The following is a 23,649-nucleotide window of genomic DNA, read 5'->3' as shown; positions in this document are numbered from 1 at the left end:
GTTGACAGTTTTCACCATTCCTTCATTAAAACTCCAGGGGTTACATCAACAGTTTGAAGATTCATGGTGGTTTGGTTTGGCTTTGCCAAGAGGTCTTGCAGGTTCTTCACTTTGTCCCATTCAGCTTTTGTTAACTTGAGTTCTCTTGTTCCAGCAGCAGCCACTTGTTCACAGTAAGATGGAAAAACGAGAAGCGGATCAATCATTGCAAATGTTGAACCCAGAGAGTTACAGTATCCAATGATTGAATTACCCCATGTAGATCAAGCAGAACACTTCGAATACTTGGGGTTCGTAGATTGACAATGACTTGTCGAATTTTTGCCAGAAATTTCTTCGCATGTTCTTCGTTCAGTCCATCTCAGATTGCCAACTGAAGAGTGTGAATACCACAGCTCATCAGTTGGGCTTTTGAGTTGTCCTCATGAAGCCATGTTGGAAATATGAGGCTAGGGTCATTAACCCATTGCGCAGCATCATCCATGTTGAGTTCGATTTTATTCATTCCTTTAGTTCCTTCATCAGGCAAAATAGCTTCAGTTCTGTCCACATCCCTGTTCTCAGAGGTAGAAATGGTTTCATTGTCCTCACTGAAATTTTTGATGGCACATGTCATGTTTGCTGCATCGTCAAAACAGATGCTCAGCACTTGCATTTCACTGATCCCAAATTTTTCTAAAATAGCTTTTACTTGGCTTTTCACGAACGACGAAATTGTGACACACTTCAGTGTCAATTATGTCCAAGGTTTTTACCACAGCTTTATCTTTTCCTTCTTTGTAGTACTGAGCACTGATTGCAAGGAAATTTCTGTTTCCACAGGTTGCCGCATTCATTTTCAGGTAGCACAATTTTTGCCCCAAAGCTTTCTTGAGCAATTCGCGACCAGACTCAGCTGTGCTGACAACTAAATGACCAACCGCATCGTGCCCCATCAAAACGCCAAGCTGCTGACCCATTTCACCTGCAATTTTTTGGAATCCTTTGTTCTTTAGCCTGAAGGTAGTGAGCGGTATTGAACTCAAGCAAACCATTTCCATCAGCCCTTCACGGAAAGTATTGGCATCCACGGTGACTGTAACCTTTGAAGACTTCAAATATGAGTCAAGTTTTGTTTGCTTAATTTTGGGTTTCTTTTCAAATGAAGCTCCGCAAAAAATCTTCTCAAAGAATTTTCAAAGAGCCAGATGAATGTTTAGCTGTGTCAGCTTTCTGTTTTGCCTCCTTTTCCTGGTCTTTTTTTGTAACCAGAGCCGCATAGTTTTCAGGATGGTTGCGTTTTACATGTCACCAAAGGCTGAAACTTTTCACGGCACTTGCTTCACTTGTCTTGAAGCTACATGGTTTGAGCTCGCCATTCACTTCCTTTTTCCACCTTGATGATTTCTTCTTTACTTTTCCCAAAAGCCCAAATGTGGGCTTCTCGAATTCAAAAGTGAAGATGTCATTGAGATCCTTTTCCATAAATTGGCTATCAATCATGGGGGACAGATTTTTTTTGTTGAAGCCATGGCTAAATCTTCTTGTGCTGCTACCACATCCAGTTGTTTCTTGTTATGATATTTGAAAAACAATGAACAAAAGCATTACATTTTTTTTAACGTACCTGCTTATGATATCTTAACCACTTAAGGTACTTCCAATTTTTTGGACTTTCTGGACAAAAATGATCGCAATTTCTTTTTACACAAAACTATTATTGAAGTATATTTTAACATGTTTCTTGCAGTTCTAATGAAGTAAGAAGTATTTTAATGTACATAATATAAATTTGTATAAATTGCAAGTTTTTCTTATGAAATTTTGCTGTAAAAATTATTCAAAATATTTTCCAAGTTTTTAATTAATATCTCAAAAACGCTTTAATATAGATATATCAGTGAAATTTGGTATGTGCCATAGGGTTAGTATGTGCTGTCGCTGTTCTACAACATTAATTTTTGGGAAGTAAGGAGATAAACGTTACAAGGTTGAAAATAAATTTTAATGGGAAAGCAGATTCAAATTACAAGCACGGTCCTTTTAGTAAAGAGAGCAAATGTTTGGAAATATGTTTTTGCTTCATCAGCCTGAATAGATTATACAATATAGAAGCTGTTATTACTCTATCTAGTATAATCTATTCAGGCTGATGAAGCAAAAACATATTTCCAAAAATTTGTTCTCCTTACTAAAAGGACTGTGCTTGTAATTTGAATCCGCTTTCCTGTTAAAGTTTATTTCCAACATTCTATCATACAAAATCATTCAAATAAAATTATTTAAACTACAGGCGTCATGAACTGGGAGGACTGGACCAATTTTATTGAATTTTTTTTTTAATTTTTGACTATTAACAGATACAACCCTGGAATATGATTTTAATGCTAAAACCTGCACTAAAATGGTACTCTTAATTTATTTTGTATAATTAACCGTTTCTGAGAAAACTTTAAAAATTTTAATCTGCTTAAAGGCTTAGAATGATACAAACAATTTTACTTATTTTTCAACTTTGGAACCATAAATTTTAAATGTAATAAATAATCAAAAATTATTAACTTATTATAGAACATAACATTACTGCTCGTAGCCAGGGGTAGTTGACGACAAGCCTTTCTTGAAATATGAAATAAAAATGACCAACCGCCAGTTCGGGATGCCTGTGGTTTAAATAATTTTGGATAATGTAATATGGTAGCACATACTAATGCTAAGACACAGACTTAATTTCATTACTTTATATTAAAGCGTTTTTGAGGTATTAATCAGAAATTAACTTTTCATCACCTCCTTGAAGGGACTGTAGCTCCCTTAAAAAGAATTTTAGGACACATGTTTAAAAAAACATTTTTTCTTAAAATGACCGAAGGATTCACCCCCAAAGTTGTGTTGGACATTTTCCAATCACTCTGGATATATCACAAAAATCACTACTAATTTATGCAAAAATGTTTACTGTATATTTATGTATGCCGCATGTGACTTTTTTTCAGTAAATTTAAAATTACAAATAATGCTACCAAAAGATTGTTGAACAGATGACATATAAAATAAGTCTGCCAGAGTGATATGGGCGCATATACAAATGAACAAATGTACTGGTAACGGGAGCCTGTGTGAGAAATGAGCTTAAGTGACTAACTCTTGCGATATCTTAATATATCAGTAAACAAAAACATGATTTGTTTTGCAATATACCTGTTTGTGATATCTTACATGTTGCGTCTTGCGTCACACTTTACTGAATCACAGCACTCAGCACGTCTTGTTGATCAACCCTTACAAAAGTAGTATCAACACGTACTAATCTAATTAATCTACGCGAGTACGTACTCGCCTAACCTTGGCACAGGGGTGGGAGCAGTCCGCACTGTTGCCAGATGTCTGATGATTATCTGATTCTTTAATAAAACCTGTCTCCAAAAAATTTTCTAATTTTGCATCTGTACATTAAATCTTGATTTTGCCTGAAGTGAGAATAACTGTGACATATTGCATAAAGTGGTAAATTAGATGTTAGTATCAGTTATTATATAATCTGAAACTTTTTGGCACTTTTAGAACTTTCTTGCTAAATAGCGTTCATTTTGGATTGAAAATGGTAGGGGGGGGGAACTGGAGCAGTCAAGATTTTCTGTGCTCCTGCTCTGCTCGAGCTCTGGGCAAAATCCTGCAGTTCCACGCTCCAGCTCTGCTCCAAAGCCCTGATTTTTTTACATATATTTACAATTTTTTACTTTGAAAATTACTTTGTGCCCACTGTCGTCCTCTGCCCCTGAAACCACTTAATTGTCTGATTTAAAAATATATGTTTAATAGGCAGCATGATAGAAGTGGGCTTTGAAGAAATAGGCTTAATGAGTTTATGGATCCATTCAGGAAAGGACTTGAATAATTCTGGAGGATGGGTTTTAACCAAACCTCAAAGCTCACTTATTCAGGTGAAGAGCTTTGAACTTCAAAGATTTGAGTTCTTAAGAAAAAAAATTTATAAGCAGTAAACTTTATTAGTAAGATTATATGTATTAATACAAGTAATTATTCCCATGTAGTTGTAGAATTTGTATATCATGCAGTTAGACCTGCTGTTGAGAGTCCTGACTCTTATTCATTCCTTGAAGCAAAATCCATGCATCTTTGCTTTTGTCTATTGTTCAAATTAGTTTGAAAGCAGCAGCGTAAGTGACTTAAAGTTCTGTACTACTGATTAAATGCAAGCGTTTCCAGCAGGCATTAGCAAAGTGACTTGTATTCTAACTCCTGTTGAAGGCTATAAGAACCTTTAAGCACTTTTAAGACATGAGACGCTCAGCAAAGGTTAAGAGGCTTTTTACCTGCCAAATGTCTAATGTCTGGTATTGTATTTATTGACATCTTCTTCAAAGATTTGATCATCGTACAAATTGTATAAATAAATCATTCCAAAATATTGTGGACATCTTTACTTTATATACCAGTGTTTGCTGATGTGCACACCCATGTTCTTGTTTTCCATGACTTATGAGCAATCTGGCTTCATAGTGAAGGGGATACCTCTTTATCTCATTGCAGATATTGCCAGAAAAGATTCTAAAAGCTTAAAACTTCAATTTTATTTTTAAGACAATAAAGGAGTCCATCATCATGTGGGAAGTGGTGGGGGGGAGGGGACCAGGGAATGGAGGAGAGTATGTGTGGAGGGGGAGTTATTTGCACACCTTGTATGTTAATATTGTCTTTTAGAGACTTCATCAGTAGAATTGGCTATAGAGCACCAAACAGTAATGTGCTTGGTGACTCTAACTATAGAGCAGGGGTGAGCAAACTGTGGCCTGCAGGTCACGCCCACCAGCCGACTTAATCCAGCCCTTGGGCTCCTGCTGAGGAATGGGATCTGGGGCTTTCCCTGCTCCTGTGCTTTAGCTGGGGAGTTGGGTCAGAGGCAGCTCCACATGCCAGGGCTCCGCGTGGCTCCCGGAAGCAGCAATGTCCCCCCTCTGGCTGCTATGTGTTGGGGCAGCCAGGGGGGCTCCGCATGCTGCCCCTGCCCCAAGCACTGCCCCCGCAGCTCCCGTTGGCTGGGAACTGCAGGGCTAATGGGAGTTGCAGGGTGGTGCCTGCAGACGGGGCAGCACACAGAGCCACCTGACTGTGCCTCTGTGTAGGAGCTGGAGAGGGGACATGCCACTGCTTCTGGGATCTGCTTGAGGTAAATGTCGCCTCGAGCCTGCACCCCTGATCCCGTCCTGCCCTCTGAACTCCTTGATCCCAGCCCAGAGCAGCCTCCTGCATGCCCAACCCCCTCATTCCCAGCCCTATCTCGGAGTCTTCACCTCCAGCCGGAGCCCTCACCCCCCCCAACTGCACTCCAACCCCCTGCCCCAACCTGGAGCCCCCAAATGCACCCTGAACTCTTCGTTTCTGGCCTCATCCCAGAGCCTGCACCCCCAACCAGAGACCTTGCCCCCTCCTGCACCCTAACCCCAATTTTGTGAGCATTCATGGGCCCACCATACAATTTTCATACCCAGATGTGGCCCTCGGGCCAAAAAGTTTGCCCACCCCTGCTGTAGAAGACATAATAAAACTCATGCTCTGCTATAACAAAACGATTAAATGCACTGAGCTTCAGCTTCTATACTTAATAGCAAAATGCAGTAAGCCTGCTGAAGTGTGGCTTGTTTTATTTGTCATGAGGTGAATAGGCAAGTTGCTAAGGTCCCTTCTATGTTCAGTATGGGAACTACAATACCACTTTACTTTTGTTGCTAAACACTTTTTTCACGTATTATTTGGAATGCATATTCTTACTGCATTAACTTTAAAGAAAAAAGTATTTTTTTTTAAAAGGGACAGATGAGAAGTTTGTTTTCCTCAGTATTATAATATGATACTCAGTGTATTTTCACTGAATATCATGAAGACTTTTCTCCTTCTTTCTGTCCCCCTCCCCCCCCCCCAAAAAAAAAAAGAGAGAGAAAAAGGCATGGAGGAGTGGTTGGGAGAGAGAGTGAATTATTTATTTCTGTTTAGCAAATCAAAATAAATAACTTCTTGAGGTGACCAAGTGAATATCAAATACTCAGGTGACTGTCCCAGATTTGTTTTGCACTCTGTGGTAAATCCATTGAAACAGTCTGCAAATTTTGTAATTTTTTTTTTCAAAGCAGAGTTTCTCAAAGCTTTTTACAATGCTCTTTCATAACTTTAATGATGATAAAGTCTTGAAATGTAGCATATGCATGGAGGGCTGTGTAAAGACAGAGCAGTGCATTTTCGTTTATCTTGATAATTGTCTGCAGTACACGTAGCTCCTAATAGTAATAAATATGGACAAAGCTCATCTAAAGAATATTGAAACATGCAAGGTGTAATTGCATTCCCCTCCAGAAACCTATCTGAGACCACTCTCAATGGATCCAATTAGTATATTCTAGCTACTAGTTCCTTGCTCTGATTTCTTATAGCTGGAGTACAGATGTATGGTTTTAAGTAGTTTCGTGTATTTCAGATGATTGTGAGACTTCATCCCTATTCCTCCAGTGTCCTCTATTTACTTTTATCAGCACTATGTTGCTAACTGATTTCCGAGCCTGGAGGGCCAGAGCAGCTGCACCAGCTTATCATGCAATTAAAAAGATTATATTGGCAGATAGGAGTGTTTCATTTCATCTTGAAAACTTCATGAGGTGTTTCTCAGAGAGATGCAGATGGATATAAGGATCTCATGTGTTGTAATTGAAAGTAAACAAAAAAACACAAAATATAAGTTCTGTCTGATTTGTAGTATGGCTCCCTACCACTCAAGCAAAAACATCTGTCTGTTTTTGACCCTTACACCTCCAAAACCTAACATTCTACAGAATATTAATGTTTGAAATAGATAAGTCTTAAAGAGGATAATGCTGGTTTCTCAATTTTCAAATTACATGCATTCCTTCCTTAGTCCACACAAGGCCCTGATACAAGGTTTGGTCTTGATAAGATGTAAAATAAAGCACTTTGTGCCCCTAAAGAGCTTTATATAATATATGTGTTCATGCCGCACTACTAAAATGCAGCCACTTCTGGAGTAGAAAAGAGTAACCAGTTTCCTGCAAAACTGGGGAATCAGAGAAACTTTAATGAAAGACAGACGGGTAAACCCTTACCCATCTTGAAGTCCTGAAGAATCTGTCCGTATGAATAGACAGAATATATGAATTCCTGATGGGTGTGTGTTTTGACAGTAGTCCTGTTTACACAATATCCAACTTTATTTTCAGTTTTATAGTATCCTTTTGCTCTATTTTCTTTGTTGCACTGCTAGTGCTGGTTAAAAGCAGATCTTGTTTGCGGAAAGTTGGATTTCTGGATGACTGATCTGTAGGCATCCAGGTCAGTCCCTATCGCAAGATGTTCAGCATTCAAACGTTTGAAGAATCAAGTTATCTATGTCATTATAAAAGACTTGGAGGAGTGTGGGTAACTTCTTCAAGAGACCTTAAATGCCTAAGCCCTTTCTGAAAATACGATTTAGGAGTCTATCTCTTAAGTACTCTTGAAAATTTTACTTCTGGTCAACCAGGAATCTATTTGAAATGATAATGCAAGTATTGTGAAATGTAGATAGTATTTAGGAAAAATAACTTGCTTTACAATAAAATAGGGGATCATGGGGCATGACCATTTTCAAAAGAAGCTATTTGTTTCTCAGTGGATCTATGGTAGGGATGTGCAAACTTTTTGGCCCAAGGGCCACATCTGGGTATGGAAATTGTATGGCAGGCCATGAATGCTCACGAAATTGAGGGTTGGGGTGTTGGATGGCGTGAGGGGTCCACCTGGGTGCGCAAGCTCTGGGGTGGGGCAAGAAATGAGGAGTTCAGGATGTGGGAGGGGGCTCCGGACTAGGGCAGGGGGTTGGGATGTCGTGGGGAGGAGGGCTCCGACTGGGGGTGCAGGCTCTGAGGTGGGGCTGTGGATGAGGGCTTGTGAGTACAGGAGGGTGCTCTGGGCTGGGACTGAGGGGCTTGGCAGGTGGGAGAGGGATTAGGGCTGGGGCAGGGGGTAGGGGCGCAGGTTCTCGGCAGCGCTTACCTCAAGCCACTCCCAGAAGCAGTGGCATGTCCCCTCTCCGGCTCCTACATGGAGGCGCGGCCACGTGGCTTTTTGCACTGCCCTGTCCACATGCACTGCCCTGCAGCTCCCGTTGGCCACGCACGGTTCCTGGCCAATGGGAGCTGCATGAGCAGGGGCCTCTGGCTGCCCCTAAGTGTAAGAGCTGGAGGGAGGACATACTGCTGCTTCTGGGAGCCACACAGAGCAGGGCAAACCCCGGACCCTGCTCCCTAGCGGGAGCTCAAGGGCTGGATTAAAACATCTGGAGGGCCAGATGCGGCACCCGGGCCATAGTTTGCCCAACTCTGTTTTAGAGAGAATGCCTTCCACCCTGATCAACTTTCAAAAATGGAATAGACGTTTGCTATCGTTTCCAGTATTGGTTTAGCTCTACCAGCACTGGCAACTTTGGGATCCCTTTTGTTTGAGCATTGATTAGGTGTGCACTGAGCAAGGTTACTTGGCACATTGTTATAAATAGGATTTATGTATACCTGAAAACCAAGTAGACTGAAGTAGTCTGAATGTTACTTACATGATAAGCTGGGGGCAGGGGTGGCTCCAGGCACCAGCATATCAAGTGTGTGCCTGGGGCTGCAAGCCACGGGGGGCACTCTGCCGGTGCCGTGAGGGCAGTAGGCAGGTGCCGCGAGGGCAGTAGGCAGGTAGCCTGTGGAGGGTCCGCTGGTCCCGCGGCTTCGGCGGACCTCCCGCAGGCGTGCCACTGAATCCGCGGGACCGGGGACTTCCCGCAGGCGTGCTGCCAAATCTGCGGGACCGGGGACCTCCCGCAGGCAAGCTGCTGAAGGCAGCCTGCCTGTCGTGCTTGGGGCGGCAAAATACCCCCCAGGCTGGGAAAAGAAGAGATGCCCACAGGACGTGGGTGGGAGAGAAGGAAAAATCTGTATGGTGGCTATTGCCAATATAGTGACACAACTGATTATAAACCACCATACACTGGAGAAAATAGAATCCATCAGGGAATTAAACAAAGTATTTGAGTGAGTTAAAGGCAAGCTGGGTAGCAGTGCTACAAATTTATTTTCATTTAGACAGACATTGTTTGCTACCGTGAGAGTTGAGAGAAACAGATCTAATTTAAATTAAAAAAAACACAACCCTCTTCCTTGTTTAATAGCCAGCATCCAAACCTATGAGAGTATTTTTCAGGCATTGTAGCTGAATGTAGTGATGTAAAATCTCAGTTAGAATAAGTCATTCTACTAGGCTGCCTGTGGTACTTTCACTCCAGTTACTTTCCAAATTTGTGCTTATTGTGTGACAGGATGTGTTTGCAGATATATAACTCAGCTTCCATACTGTTGTTTGAAATGCATTGCACAGAAAGTCATGATTCTACCTGTTTTTCTTTGTCTTAAATAGAAAATTAGACTGTACTGTACAGTATTGTAACCTTATTGGTCCCAGCATATTAGACAAGGTGGGTGAGGTAATATCTCTTATTGGACCAACTTCTGTTGGTAAGAGATGAGCTTTTGAGCTTACACAGAGCTCTTCTTCAGGTCTATACTATGATTGCATAAGCCTGCTTTTTATATACTGCAGGCTGGTCGATGTGCAACAGATAAAATGTGATGTAGATTGTATGCCCACAGTACCAATAATCTTTCGTAGAATATTTTTATTTTTTGTGACCTCTAGAATTTATTTTCCTTTGCTAGTCAGCTATTGTGCTTATTATTACATGGGATGACATAGACAACTGCTGTGAACACTGAGCAAGGCACTTTAGCCTTGACTTGGAATAGGGCCTCTGAAGCCAAAGTGAGCATGTGTGTCAAGGGGAATCATAGGGGAACTCAGCTGGATGGATTGTCAAGCAACTACTGCGTTTCATACTACAGAGATAGGGTGCATGCAGAATGGCAGAGGGCAGGTACTGGCAGAGCAGGGAGAGAGGTCAACACTTCCATTCTTAAATGAAGATAAATATTTTCCCAATAATAAACTATGAATGCAGCTCTAGGAACCCAGAAATCTCATTTGCCTGAGTCTACCAAATCAGCCCCAGCTGGAAATTTTTCATTAAAAAGCTGCTTACATGCCTCAAAGGTCTCCCATCTCCATTGCTCAGTCTCTGGCCGTCTTTGGCTCTCTACGTCTTTGGTTCTCTGCAAAGGGAACTATAATCCTGGCATCTTTGGGCTAGGGTCCTGCACCCATGGTCCTTTCAGCTATTTGTGGTGTACTTTTAGATGATCAGCTAGCCAGACTCTCTCTAGTACACGGGTGGGCAAACTTTTTGGCCTGAGGGCCACATCGTGGTTGCGCAACTGTATGGAGGGCCAGGTAGGGAAGGCTCTGCCTCTCCAAACAGCCTGGTCCCCGCCCCCTATCCACCCCCTCCCACTTTCCACCCCCTGACTGCCCCCCTCAGAACCCCCAACCCATCCAACCCCCTGCTCCTTATCCCCTGACTGCCCCCTCCTGGGACCTCCACTCCCATCCAACCCCCTGTCTCCTAACTGCCCCGACCCCTATCCTGACCCCTGACAGCCCCCCGGGACTCCCACTCCCAACCCTCCCTGTTCCTCATCCCCTGACCACCACCACTTCCCGGAACCTTGGCCCTATCCAACTGCCCCCCAGAACCCGCTGCTCCCTTACCCAACCCGCCCCCTGCCCCCTTACCAGCAGCAGGAGCTCGCAGCCGTGACACTCAGCCAGACCCAGCTGCGCTCCCTATGCTGCCCAGTGGGCGCGGCAGGCCAGAGCGCTGCCCGCGTGGCTGCGGGGGAGGGGCTGGGGACTAGGCTCCCCAGCTGGGAACTCAGGGGCCGGGCAGGACGGTCTTGCGGGCAGAGGGAAAATACTTGAGTATTTTGTCTAGCACATTGTGGAAATGTTAGGCTTCCTACCCAGACCTGGATCTTCTTGGGGATGGGGGGTGTTTTTTGTTTTTTTGATTTATTTTTGAAAGCTTTTTTAAGCTTATAAGTTTCTCACCAATGCGTTGTACTATGGAGAACTTCAGCAACCAGCTTGGGCATCCAGTTATACACCAGTATATTTATAGAGTCCACTCACTCTTTTTGGATGTCCGCCTCACCATATAACATGATTGGAGCTTCAATGTCTGTCTCTACCCAACTGGAGGGACATTCATAAGATGTTCTTTGTTCAGTGTGAGAGGGGGAGAATTCAGTTATCAACAAGTTGTTGCAGATCTGTTTTTTAAAAGTCTGGAAATGGCTCACTGTTGTCTATGGTGAATGTAGTAATGTTTGTATGTAGAAGTAGCTTCTGACCAAGTTGATCCTAGTGGAGTGTAGAAAGTAGTAGACTAATGAAGCCAGCTTACTTTGAGATAGTAATAGGAGGACAATTTGCAATTTGGCAGTTACAAATGTATCTGTGGAACGAGACTGAGGCTGGATCCATTCTGCCTTCTGAAACTGTACAGTTGTAAACCATCTAGAACGCTTGTGTGTGGATATGGGGCATGTTGCAAATATTTTAGAAGGAACAGAAGGTATTTACATTTCTGTAGATCTAGAACTATTTTTCTTGGTTCCACAATGGTATACACAAGTAATGTATTGTTTATATCCTTTAAATTTAGTGGATTTGGTTTTTTTGAATCGTATGCTGTATTTTTACAACAGGAATCTCATTCATCTCCAACTGTATAAGTTGTTGTGAAGAAATTAATATGATTTAATATTTAAGATTTTTAATTGCCATGGCTAAGATGACTATCTTTGTGAGTGTTTGTGAAGCACTTTCTCCAGCAAAGATATAATTGAAATATTCTATGTGAACACATTTTTGTTTCACAAATAGTTGCTCTGTGATTCTTACACTAAGGTTTCTCACTTGGGTAAGCACCAGAAAGTTCTTTGTAAGGATTGTTTAACTTCTTGTGCTTCACACATCACAAAGTAACCAAGTTAGCACAGTGACAGCATTCTGTGTGTTTTTGATAGGCATGTAAACTTGAACTTAAATTCTGGCTAACAAAAACCACAGTGTAGCATCAGGCAAGATTAGAATAAAATTGCAATTATGTATACATGTTTTTTAAAACTATAGTTATGAGGCTTCTATAGTAAATCTTAGAACTTGTGAACAGATTTAGTCAATAGGCGGACTGCAGGCCATATCCAGACTGCCAGACGCTTTTGAATGAACCAAGAAATCTTTTTATTTACTTATCATTATTGTTTTTTTCTTCTCTGGAGTCTGGACTTTGATAATACCTCGACCAAGAAATTGGGATCTTGACAAAAAATAATTGACTACCCCTGCTATAGAAGAATCTAGTCAACACAAATGCTTGTATATTCTGTCTTCTGTGGAAATTCTGAAAGGTCACAGATCTAGCTTTTAGAGTTGGCAGATTTTTATCAATGTACATCATGGGAAGAGAGTGAAAGGTGCAGACAGGGTTTGCTCAGATACCATGGTGATGGACAACTATAGAAAAACCTAGATAGGTTGCAGTGGCAACGTTCTTCTTTGGTTGAAATAGTCTTAATTTCTGCTTAAAAATTCTGCTTTGATTTTACACCCTGTACAATCCCACTGACTCTTAAGAGCTTGCATGTAATGGTTGTCAGGGTTGAGTTTCTGTGAAGATACTGGAGACTTCTTTAAATTCTGCTTTTATACTGGATCTCATGATGATGATGATTAATCCAGTGATCTGCAGTCATACAAGTTATTTTTGGATTGTCACAGGTTACCCCCTTTCACTGTAGCTGAGGAGCTTATAAGTTTTATTTCTCTGAAATTAATAGGTGTCTACAATGAAATCTATCCCCAAATATCAGAGTTGTTACGTAAGTTGGTTCTCTCCTATGCCTGTTTTGAGCCTACCTCTTGAGCAGTCTTCCATATTCTTGTCATAACTGTTTTTCTTGTGTTGCACTTTCTACAGAGTACAGTGTGCTGATGGCCAAGTGAAATATATAAAAAATCCTAATCTCTTGAATGTCAGTCTGGTAGTTCGGGTCCAACGTGCGTGTGTGTGTGTGTGTGTATCCTGTGCTCGATTTGGTTATTTGAGCATCATTTCATTTCATTTTTCATCCAAGCAGCACCAGTCTCCTCTCTGGGACCCAAAATGTAAATTCAAAAAAGTCTTATGCAGCAAATTATTAATATTTTACTATTCAAACACAATGGAAGGTCCTTATTTTGATAGTTTCAAGGTTAAACGTTCCACTGCAATCTATAGCCCTGTACTAGTGAATAAAGACCAAAAAGTAAAACTTAAATAGTAAGAGACTGGTGCAATTTCACTGTGCAAACAGACAAAAATGCGAAATGAGAACATGCTGCATGAATAATAAAATGTAAATATGTTAATTAAAAAGAAAATTGTTAAAATTTTTGATGGTAGAACAAGATCCTAATGGAAACATGGTTAAGAAATGGAGTTTAAAACAAAGTGTGCCTTGTAAGTATAGCCACAAGGCTGTATATATATAATGTACATTAATTCACTTTATCCAGTCACCTGCACTGGAAACAGAGTAAATCTTTGACCATTTCCCAAGATTTGTCAATATGCTACATCCTGACACCACCCACCCAGCTTCAAGTTAATCTGTTACTCTATTGTATTTTGCATGAACTAAGATCTGGACTGTATGTGGCATAGGCAAGTGTAGGAAAATTAAACTTTTAATATGTTAAATGCATGCTGAAGTGTGTAGTGAAGTGTCTTGACTCAGCAAACTGATGATATCCTGAGGTGGTCTTTATGGACGCACATTTTTAGAACCTCAAAAACTAATAAACTAAACTAATAAAGAAGCCGGGGTGGGTGTGGGAGGTTATTTTTAAATATTGTAATTTGTAGTAGAATTGTGTGTAGGTCTTTGAGAGCTACAGTTTGCTTGGTGCATGCTTAGTTGTACTGTAAAACCTTTCCATATGTGTCCTATTCTATATACAGACTGAGATCAAGCAGCATGTGTATTGTTCTTTAACACTATGGGCTGGTGAAGCCAGAATTAAGGGATTAGTGGCTGACAAAGATAGTACATTTTGTTAAACTCCCTTGCTCCCAACTCTCTAAATCAGAAATAGGTTCCACAGGTACTACGCTACAAAAAGCAGAGGAGCCTCCAAAGTTTTCACAACAAAAACAAAACAAAAACCTTAATATCTGCTAGATATTCCTCTTAGTAATTTTCTCTTAACGAATTTGAGATAAATTCCAGTGTGTTAAGGATGAATCTATTTTTATACATTGTGAGTTTGTATACTTGTGTAGAGAAGCTAGCTGGGGCTCATTTCTCTCTGGAGTGGCAGGAAACCACACCACCTCACTACCTTTGGGAATAGCTCTTGCAGCGAATTAGTCCAGCCATGGGAGTCGTCCTCTATGGCCTTAGTGAAGGTACAAATAAACACAGTGAGCCCAGGCCCTAGGGGCAGGGTTTAGGGTCACTGGTGTGTCAGGTGCTCAGGCAGGGGCTGAGCAATAACAGGATATAAACAGTAGGCCCAGGCCCTAGGTTCCAAGGGGCCTGGGAGAGGGGGAGACAGCCACCCGCGACACAGGCCCTCCCTCTCTACTGCATCCCAGCCCGGGGCCTTGGCAGAGGCAGAAGACCCGCAGCTTAGTCAGTGGGGATCCTAGCCACAACACACTGACATGGGTTCTGGCAGTGCTGCAGCCAGACTAGGGTCAGCTGCCCCCGGGCTACTTCCTGGGGTGACCAGACAGCAAGTGTGGAAAATCAGGAGGGGGGTGGGGGGTAATAGGAGCATATATAAGAAAAAGACCTAAAAATAGGGACTGTCCCTATACAATTGGGACATCTGGTCACCCTACTACTTCCAGACTCCCCCTCTTAAGGTACCTGGGTTGGGGTGGTGTCCTCAGGGGGTCCAGTACCATGGTTTCCTCGGGATAGCTGGCCAGGGGCAGGCTCAGCAACTCCTCTAGGTAGCTGGGGCAGGGCAGGCTCAGCAGCTCCTTTGGGTAGCTGGCACAGGGCAGGTCGGGCCAGTCCTTGGGTTTTCCGTAGGCCGCTGGTCTTTCCCAGTTGCAAGCTAGGCCGGATGCGTCTGGCCTCCCCGGCAGCTGCTTTCCCAGTGAGTCCTGAGGTTGGGCCTTTATAATTCCGGGGCAATGCCTGACCTTCTTGCGGGGTGGGCTCAGAGCTCCATGGCTCTGCCCACTCTGGTGTCTAGAAGGGCTCCTCTCGGGCGGCAGGGAACCACACTGTCTCACTACAACTTGGAGTTTGAGTGTACCAACTGACACACTTTTAATTTCTTCCTCTCAGTTTGCTCTCCCTTTCATTTTTACACATTCAAGAATTTTATCTAGCTATACTTTCTTTTCAATTAACCTTGTTTTTTTTTTAAATATCATAAACCTTTCCTCTCCTCTCTTTTTAAACAAAAGGCTTCTGGTTTTGTTTAAGATTAAATTAGTACTTCGGACATTAATTCAGAAGTCTCTAAGTAGTCTGTATTCTCAGACTGACTTACATACTCTGTTTCTTAGTTAGCATTTCTATTTTTGATATCTTTATTTGCAGCCATCGTATTAAGCCACATTTAGCCAATTGGCTAAATTTTCAGCCTTATGAAAGTCATGCCAGGTTTTTTGTTTGTTTGTTTTACCATGGATGATTTATAAAAGTGCTTGTAAAAGAGAGTCTTCTAGTAGTGAGTAAAGCCACTTGTAGATTTCACAGGTTACTGTTGGATACCAGCACCTCTGTGTTGCATCTTGGGTCTTGTTTACAGTTAGGACATTAGGCTGTCGTTTTTGCTAATTTTGAGCCAAACAGTCTCCTTTTGTGGGGAAAGAATGTGAAGGAGAAAAACTAAGTTTAAAAAAAAAAAAGACTCCTCAGTTTCAACTTGCTGAAATCTTGATTCATATTCCCTTTAAGGGGATCAGGAAAACAACAGCAGAGACATGAAGGGCTTGCATTCATGTGGAGCCACAGGATTAGCAAGGAATCCAGGTCCCCAGTCCTACACCTCTTGAGGCATGCATTTGAAGAGCCTGAGTTCTGTGACTTCACATTTTGGCTGTTCTTCCCTTTGACCACAACTCTGTGCTACTCTTCATCTGAGTGGCTGTCAGATATGGAGTTCTAATGCATGGAGTTCGATTGTTTTTACAGTTCACAGAGACTGTTCTGATTTTTACCTGCCCTCTTATCAATTCTGTGGAATAGGGAGAGAGGATGCTGCAGAAGGGGAGCTAACAATGTAGCCTTTCCTCCCTTTCTTCTCAGGCTTTTCCCTCAATTTTTTTCTCCTTTGATGTGGAAGAGAAGAGAGACTCATAACTCAAAAACAGAGAGATGCTTTCTCACAGCTGTGCCTTCCAAGTTTGGTATGAACACTTTAAAAAACATTCAAGTGACTTTGACAGTACATTTCTCTTTGGTTCAGGCAAGCCAGATTCATTGATCAGATTAATTGAACTCTGAAGAATTCCTAACTAAGGTGGAATTATTGAGATGACAGCCAAAAGTAGTCACTCAGTTAACACGTGTTTTGCTATTTTGGAATCTTACATAACTGTTGCATCAAGGCAAGTCTATTACTTCTTGATTTGGGTTGGACTGTGGCATGCACAGTAGATAATATTCCCTCTTTTTATATGAATAACCGTAAATAATTCCAGTAGAGTGCTTGCTACCTTACAACCAGCCTCTCTTAAATCACACTTGCTCCATACCTCTTCTGAGTCTACTTACATTCTATATATTTTTGTCATGCATACATAAATCCTTAGAAAAAACTTGAAATCCAAGTTTATGTTTAAATCATGCCTATTTATATTCTAGATAGTACTCCCCAAAGGTACAAAAATATTTAGAATATTAGAAAAAGCATCAAGGAAATGCATTACAACACTTTCTCATAAAAGAACCCACCAATTACAATATGACTAAATGAAATACAAGATATGGAACAGCTCTGATGATAAACCAGAACTGATTTGAAGATTGTTGTGCTTCAGCCTGTGAACTCATTCTAAAACACAATAAATACACCACTATCACTTTGACCTGTATCTGCTCTGTACTATATCTAGAAAGGTAGCTTTTTCTTATTTATTGTACATTCTGAATAAGTAACACCTATCTACTAACCAAACAGAACTCTGCATTAAGGCCCTGATTTGTGAAAACATGTAAGCATGTGCTTAAGTCTCAAAGTCAATGGGACTTAAGCATATATGTTAAGCACATACTTGGTATTTTATTGTATTATGGCCAAAATATTTGCATAGCCAACTGTGCAAATGCTATACAAACTATTAGTTGACCTTTTAGTTTATAATGTAACAATATTGCAACATATTGTTGTGATATAATTTCACACTATGTACTTTTGCATTTTCTTGTGTTGAATTGTACATCAGATACCTGATGCGTTCCACCTAAAACCTGTGTACTTGCTTGTAAATATCTTTTGTAAAACAATTCCTTTTTAAATAATCCCAAATTGTGTACTCGTACACACACTGTCTCTTGGTTTTTCCCTTGGTCCTGTACCATACTTGTATCCTATTCAGTCAACCATACTCCATTGACATCTGGAGGTTCATTTTAGCAATATGTGTATCACTAAATTAATTTACAACTTAACAAAACTACGCTGTATGGATTTAGGAAAGTTCAAACTAGTTGTAATCAGGGTGGATTTGATTTAAATCATTAGTCAGGAAGACTTAATTTAATCATGGATTTCTACTTAAAAGTGCAATTTTTGTTGGTTGTTATAACCTTAATAAATATTCTTCACAACTCAAGAGAGAGATGTAGGTTTCATTTTTAGAATGTACACACTATATATTTTTAAGTGATTTATTTTGAAAACTTTTCAGATTAGTTTTACAACTATATCAGAAAATGAATGATTGATTGTTTGGTTTTATTTCATTTACCAAAGATAATTGAAGCAGATATTTATGAAGTCATTGAGAGGTGAACTATCTCCAGTTCAACAGATTAATCATTAATATTTGGAGGATTTTCTTGCTATGCTGTATTAGGAGAATATCACCAGACAGACATTTAAATTGTTTTAATTTACTAAAACAACAACGTTATTTATTCTGGATTTTTTTCTTCACCAGCAAACATATAATATGTTAACAAAACAAACATATGAATTTTTGAATTTAGTTAAACCTGATTTTAAAAAACTTGAATGTTTGTTTTTGTTAAAATTGTTTTTAACTAAAATAGTTAAATGAAACATTTTTTAAAAAAAAACAAAAATTAAATCAACTATGTCAGCCAGGTCAACCTGAGAAACTTAAAATATTGGCTTCCTCAGCTAACTCAGTCGCCTTCACCTTCAGTTTCCTGTTTAAGGTTTAACCCTGGTACCAAGTATTGAGAATATTTGCAAGAAAATGAGCAGGAGATAGTGCTTGTCCCATTCGTTTTTCTAATGCTTGTAGTTTAACTCTGTCATTGAGATCTTAAGAAGAGAAATATACACTCAGTTCCTTCCAAATTTCAACTGCGTCAGCAGTAAAATAGCTATTTCCCCACATTTTGTTCAAGGCTACAGAAATAGGCTTCAGGGTACTCGGCATGTGTTCAACATTTCTCTTAAGACCAATGTTGATAACTTTAACTGTGACAGTGCCATCTATTTTTTTCATGATTTTGTTCACAAGCTGTCATCAGATTAAGCCAGTTCTTGATATAGTGCTCAAAACAGCCCACTACTGAGTTCCATCACATGTCTTGTGGGAGAGTTAGCTTGGTTACTCCCACTTTTTTCAGAGAAGCTGCTGTAAAGTGGTTGTTGCAGAAGTATTTTGCTATTTCAACAACATTAGCCTTTATTTCTGGAACACTGACATCTTTGACAAGGAGGTGTATCAAATGAGCACTGCAACTGTATGTTATTAGCTTGGGACTCTCTTCTAAATAATTTCTTCTCATCTTGGATACATTTGCAGCATTATCTGTGACCAAGCTGCATACTAGACATTTGAATTTTATTTCTAGAGTTTGTTATAGCTTTTACTGCTGCTATTTGTAAGTATTCTGCTGTGTGTGCATTTCCTGATGTATCAGTTGTTTCTGTAAGGAAGACAGTCCCTTCTTCTGTCACACAAGCACATACAACGGGATCATTGTGGACATTGCTCTACCCATCAAGACTTAGGTTAACAATTTCACCCAGACCTTTTACATGCTGCTCAATTTCTCTTTCATACACTTTATCCAGCAGTTTGCCTGTGACAGCTGCTCACTTGGGTAGACTATATCCTGGTCTTAATAACTGAACCATGTTAATGAAGTGTGGGTTCTCAATCCTATGGAAAGGAGAGTTTGTTGCATAAACAAACCGGGCAATTTTTTCATCAATTACCTCTTTTTGTAATCCTCTGGTTCTCATCACAAACTTATCTATGGTTGTTTCTGGATGATGGAGTTTTTTGGTTGTTTTTGTTTTTGCTATGGATGATATACTGTGGCTATGTGACACTAGCATTGGCAGATAACTCTGAAACTATAGAAAATGATGGTGCTCTTGAAGGCGGATAGTCTTCAGAATCATGTATATTGAGGATAGATTCTCTAACAAAATAAGTCAGTGCAGTTATTTAAGTATTATTACCATACTGCTCATTTAGTAATACTCATTGCATTCACTGACAGTACTACTTTAAAGGTGAAATTGTAAAAGGAAGATCTGCCTGATTCAGCTATTTATTTTTTATCACTACTGCATCAAAAATGATAATACCATAAAGTAACAACTATATTTTTCACTGTCTTTTAGATGGAGCACTGAGTCCCACAGGGTAGATAGAAAGATTAACCTAAACAATCTATACAGGAGCCCCATAAAATTGGGTCCCTAATCCATGAACTATTGGAACTCATTTACAAAACTTTTCATAAACATTACATGAATACTATAGAACTAGAATTTATAATCCCTATTCAATGTTGAGATATCTTTGAGCTATAATGTATCTTAATTAAAACTATCTTTAGGTAGGCTTTTCCCTCAAAATCCAATTTAAGAAAAATATCCAATTTTTATTTATTTATTTATTTTAAATCATTGATTTTTATCCACCCTAGTTGTAACGTGCTTCCAAGTCTTAGACTAGATCAAGTAGATGAAGAATGTCCTAGACTGACAATAAATCATGTGGAAGTTTAGAAACTGCCTTTAGAAACAATTGGTGTACTTAATCTCTAACAACAGATTTGACTATCCTTTAGCTCAGCACCACTCAAATTGTTGCTCTCAAAATCTGGGAATTTAATAGCAACTTTAGTAGGTGATGACCACTAAAGAGGGGAAGGGATAGCTCAGTGGTTTGAGCGTTGGCCTGCTAAACCCAGGGTTGTGAGTTCAATCCTTGAGGGGGACACTTAGGGATCTGGGGTAGAAATTGGTCCTGCTAGTGAAGGCGGGGGGGCTGGACTTGATGGCCTGTCAAAGTCCCTTCCAGTTCTAGGAGATTGGTATATCTCCTATTATTATTAACTTTGGTAGATGATGAGCCTTTTTTTTTTTTTTAATGGCTAGAATGCAGTGAATATGAAGAGTATCATGTAGGTTCCTGCTACATCAACACCTAGAACTTCTGTTTTACAAGGTGATCAAAATACAGTGAAAGGAGTAAGATATTTTATACCATTGTTAACTAACGGAGGAATTTTTAAATTTTTTTGTAGTTTTGTCACTTTTGAAGGCTTCTTCACTCTGTGAACCAGTCCTTCATTGGTTGGTTATACACTGAAATTTTTTTCTGTCTACAGTAGGACCTCCCTCTTGATTTCCAGTGGTAGTCGTGAGAGGATATTTTTCCTGTTAGCTCTTACTCTTTTCACCAGTCCCCTCTGGTGTATGTATGTATCTGTGTTGTTTGTTTACTATTTGTGTTTTGCTTTATTATCTTCCATGGTAGCTTATTACCTCCTTGTAAAATGTGCCCCAACACATGCTGAGCTACTTCCTGTTCTCTTGGTCTTTCAAGATTTCCTAAAAAGTAACAGTTATAGATGAAAGTGTGGATGTAGTAATCTCATAACTTGTTTTAGCAACTTGGTTCATTCATAATTTCTGCAAGCGTTAAAATACCCTGGTTCAACAGACTCTTGATCAAAATTTCTACTTTGTTTGCCAGATGTCACCTTGGCTTAAATGCTTTCATCAGTGTTCTAAAAAAAAAAATTAAACTTTACCGTTACTCCTGTTTTCTTCACAATTTGAAGAAATCTTAACAATAGGTCCTAAATTAATGGCCTTTGTGGGATTTTCAGATGCACTCAACATTACCCTAATTGTACTCGCATTGAATTCATTGAGTTAGGTCAATGATGAACACTCTTGAAAATCCTGCTATTTGTATCTAGTGTAAACATTGAGACCCTTTTAAAAGGTGCTTTAGAATCGTAAGGCATTATTAAATAACTCGGTGTTCTTTACCAAACCATTTTATAAATGGGAGAAATTCAGCCAGAGAGAATAAGTGGGATTTGTGGAAGTGCCTAAGAGAATTAGGAGTACTAGTCCTGTTAGAAGTCCCCAGTGACACTCTCTCCAAGCATGTGGCGGTTGACAGTAGAACCTAGAGTCCAATCTGTAAACAATACTTGCTTGCTATTGCTTGTTTACTACTTTAGTACTGAGTATCAGCATATAAGGTTTAGGATTAAAAAACTGAATTCTACATTTATCATAGCTTGTAATGGTTTCCTACTGTGTGTTTTTTTTGGTTTTTTTTTAATACACATATAGGAGGACAAAGAAGCTAAGAATCCCGTGCCAGACAAAGGAAACCATGGACTAGCTCCAGGAAATGAGAAATTCAAACCTGTGGTACCCTGGCCTCATGTTGAAGGCATGGAAGTGGACTTAGAATCTATTCGAAGAAAAAATAAGGCCAAAAATGAACTAGAACATCATGTTGGTGATAACAATCAGCAGAACATCATGGAGAGGCAATATCTCACATTTAAGCCTCAGACATTTACATACCATGATCCTGTTTTACGACCTGCAGTCCTTGGTAATTTTGAGCCCAAAGAACCTGAGCCTCATGGAGTTGCTGGTGGTCCTGGAGAGGAAGGCAAGGCATATGTATTAGGACCAGACTACAAAGAATCCATTCAAGCCAGCATTAAAGAGTTTGGGTTTAATATGGTGGCAAGTGATATGATCTCACTAGATCGGAGCATTAATGACTTGCGTCAAGAAGAGTAAGCAGACTTCTTATTTTTTGTTCTTGTTTTGTTGTTGAAAGATTGCATAATTTTTTTACAAGTTTTAACCACATCTTTAAAACTAAAGAATAGATGAAACTAAATAAGATATCTTGTGTTAGCAGACTGCCTGTTGCATCATATCGAACACTTTTTCCTGTCTTCTTATTTTACTTAATCCTTTCTTGACTATTAATCTCAATTGCTTGCCCCTCTGAAGTAGTCCATTCTCCTGCCCAGTCACTTGAATTAGGATGTCTTGGGTCAGCCACTTCTTTAATTATCCTTTTTATTTTTAATCTCTCATCAAGATTTTTTTAATATTGTGAATAAGCCTTTTTATGTCCTTTTTAAAGTTTGCGCAGAGCATTACAACACTTCCTCTTCCCATCACTCCGCAAGCCCTCTAAAGAGAGCTCTTTGTAATAGAAAAGCAAAACTAAGAAATATATTCTTTCCCTTGACGTATGCACCTATAACTCTGATTACCTCCCTACATCCACAAAACTATTTATCTGCCATAGAGATGTTTAGAACTGAAAGCTGACATCAGCATAATCCTAACCACTTTGCTTCTTGCATGTTGTAGTGAAGAAAACCGCCTTAGAGATTTAAATTTCTTACTCTAGTATGTGGGGGTTTGGAGGTATATTTTGACGGGGCTTGAGAGTTCTTAACAATTTCTTTCAATTACTCTACAGATACTCTTTCTATTAGCTTGTGAAGGCTGGATTGTGTTCAATCTTCACGTTTTCCTTCTTAAATCTCTGTTAAGAAAAGCTCCTCTGAATTCAATATATTGATCACTGCTAAATCATTTGCCACTATTATTTTATTTTATTTTATTTTATTTTATTTTATTTTATTTGTTTCTGTTTGCTATGTGAAATATGGTACTTGTCTATCTCATTCACTTGCCATTCCCATATGTGGAGCTGTACCAACCACAGGGCTTGAAGCCAAGCTCTAGATTGTATGTCTCCAGCTGTGGCATTTGAATCATTGGTTGAGTGATTGGTTACTGTAGCACCACCCCTGTATTTTCTGATGAGTGTTTTCCACTCCAGGAGCTGGGACACAATCAGCCATCTGCTAACCTGACTCATACTTTTTATATCTTCTGTTATTTGAATTTACTGCCTGCTGCATGCTTGTTAAAAAAGAAAAAGAGCATATTCTGAATTAACCGCTTAGACACTACAGCATTTTTTCCCCTTATATTCTTTTTTTTTTTTTTTTTTTTTTTTTTTTTGTGCTGAGGTCCACAGATTCAGTACAATAGGTACTTCTGCCTGCTTGCAGCTTGGGGACAGTTCTCTGCAGTTTTTTCTGCTTCCACAGTGGCCAGCAGCTCAGCCAGACCTCCTTACCACACAGCTTTTCTGAG

At 39.8% G+C, this 23,649-nt stretch overlaps 1 protein-coding gene across 3 annotated transcripts in view; it reads left to right on the top strand.

The window, feature by feature from the left end:
- GALNT7 (polypeptide N-acetylgalactosaminyltransferase 7) overlaps window positions 1-23,649 on the top strand; it is a 107,552-nt gene that overhangs the window by 30,346 nt on the left and 53,557 nt on the right. For all 3 annotated transcript variants that reach the window (XM_030563587.1, XM_030563586.1, XM_030563588.1), the window contains exon 2: window positions 21,799-22,259. In XM_030563587.1, the coding sequence (XP_030419447.1) occupies window positions 21,799-22,259 (461 nt within the window). The remainder of the gene's footprint in view (window positions 1-21,798; window positions 22,260-23,649) is intronic.

Source organism: Gopherus evgoodei, chromosome 5 (assembly GCF_007399415.2).
Source record: "Gopherus evgoodei ecotype Sinaloan lineage chromosome 5, rGopEvg1_v1.p, whole genome shotgun sequence".
Taxonomy (NCBI): Eukaryota; Metazoa; Chordata; order Testudines; family Testudinidae; genus Gopherus; species Gopherus evgoodei.
Note: the sequence above shows the minus strand (reverse complement) of the source record. Positions and strands in the feature narration are given on the sequence as shown.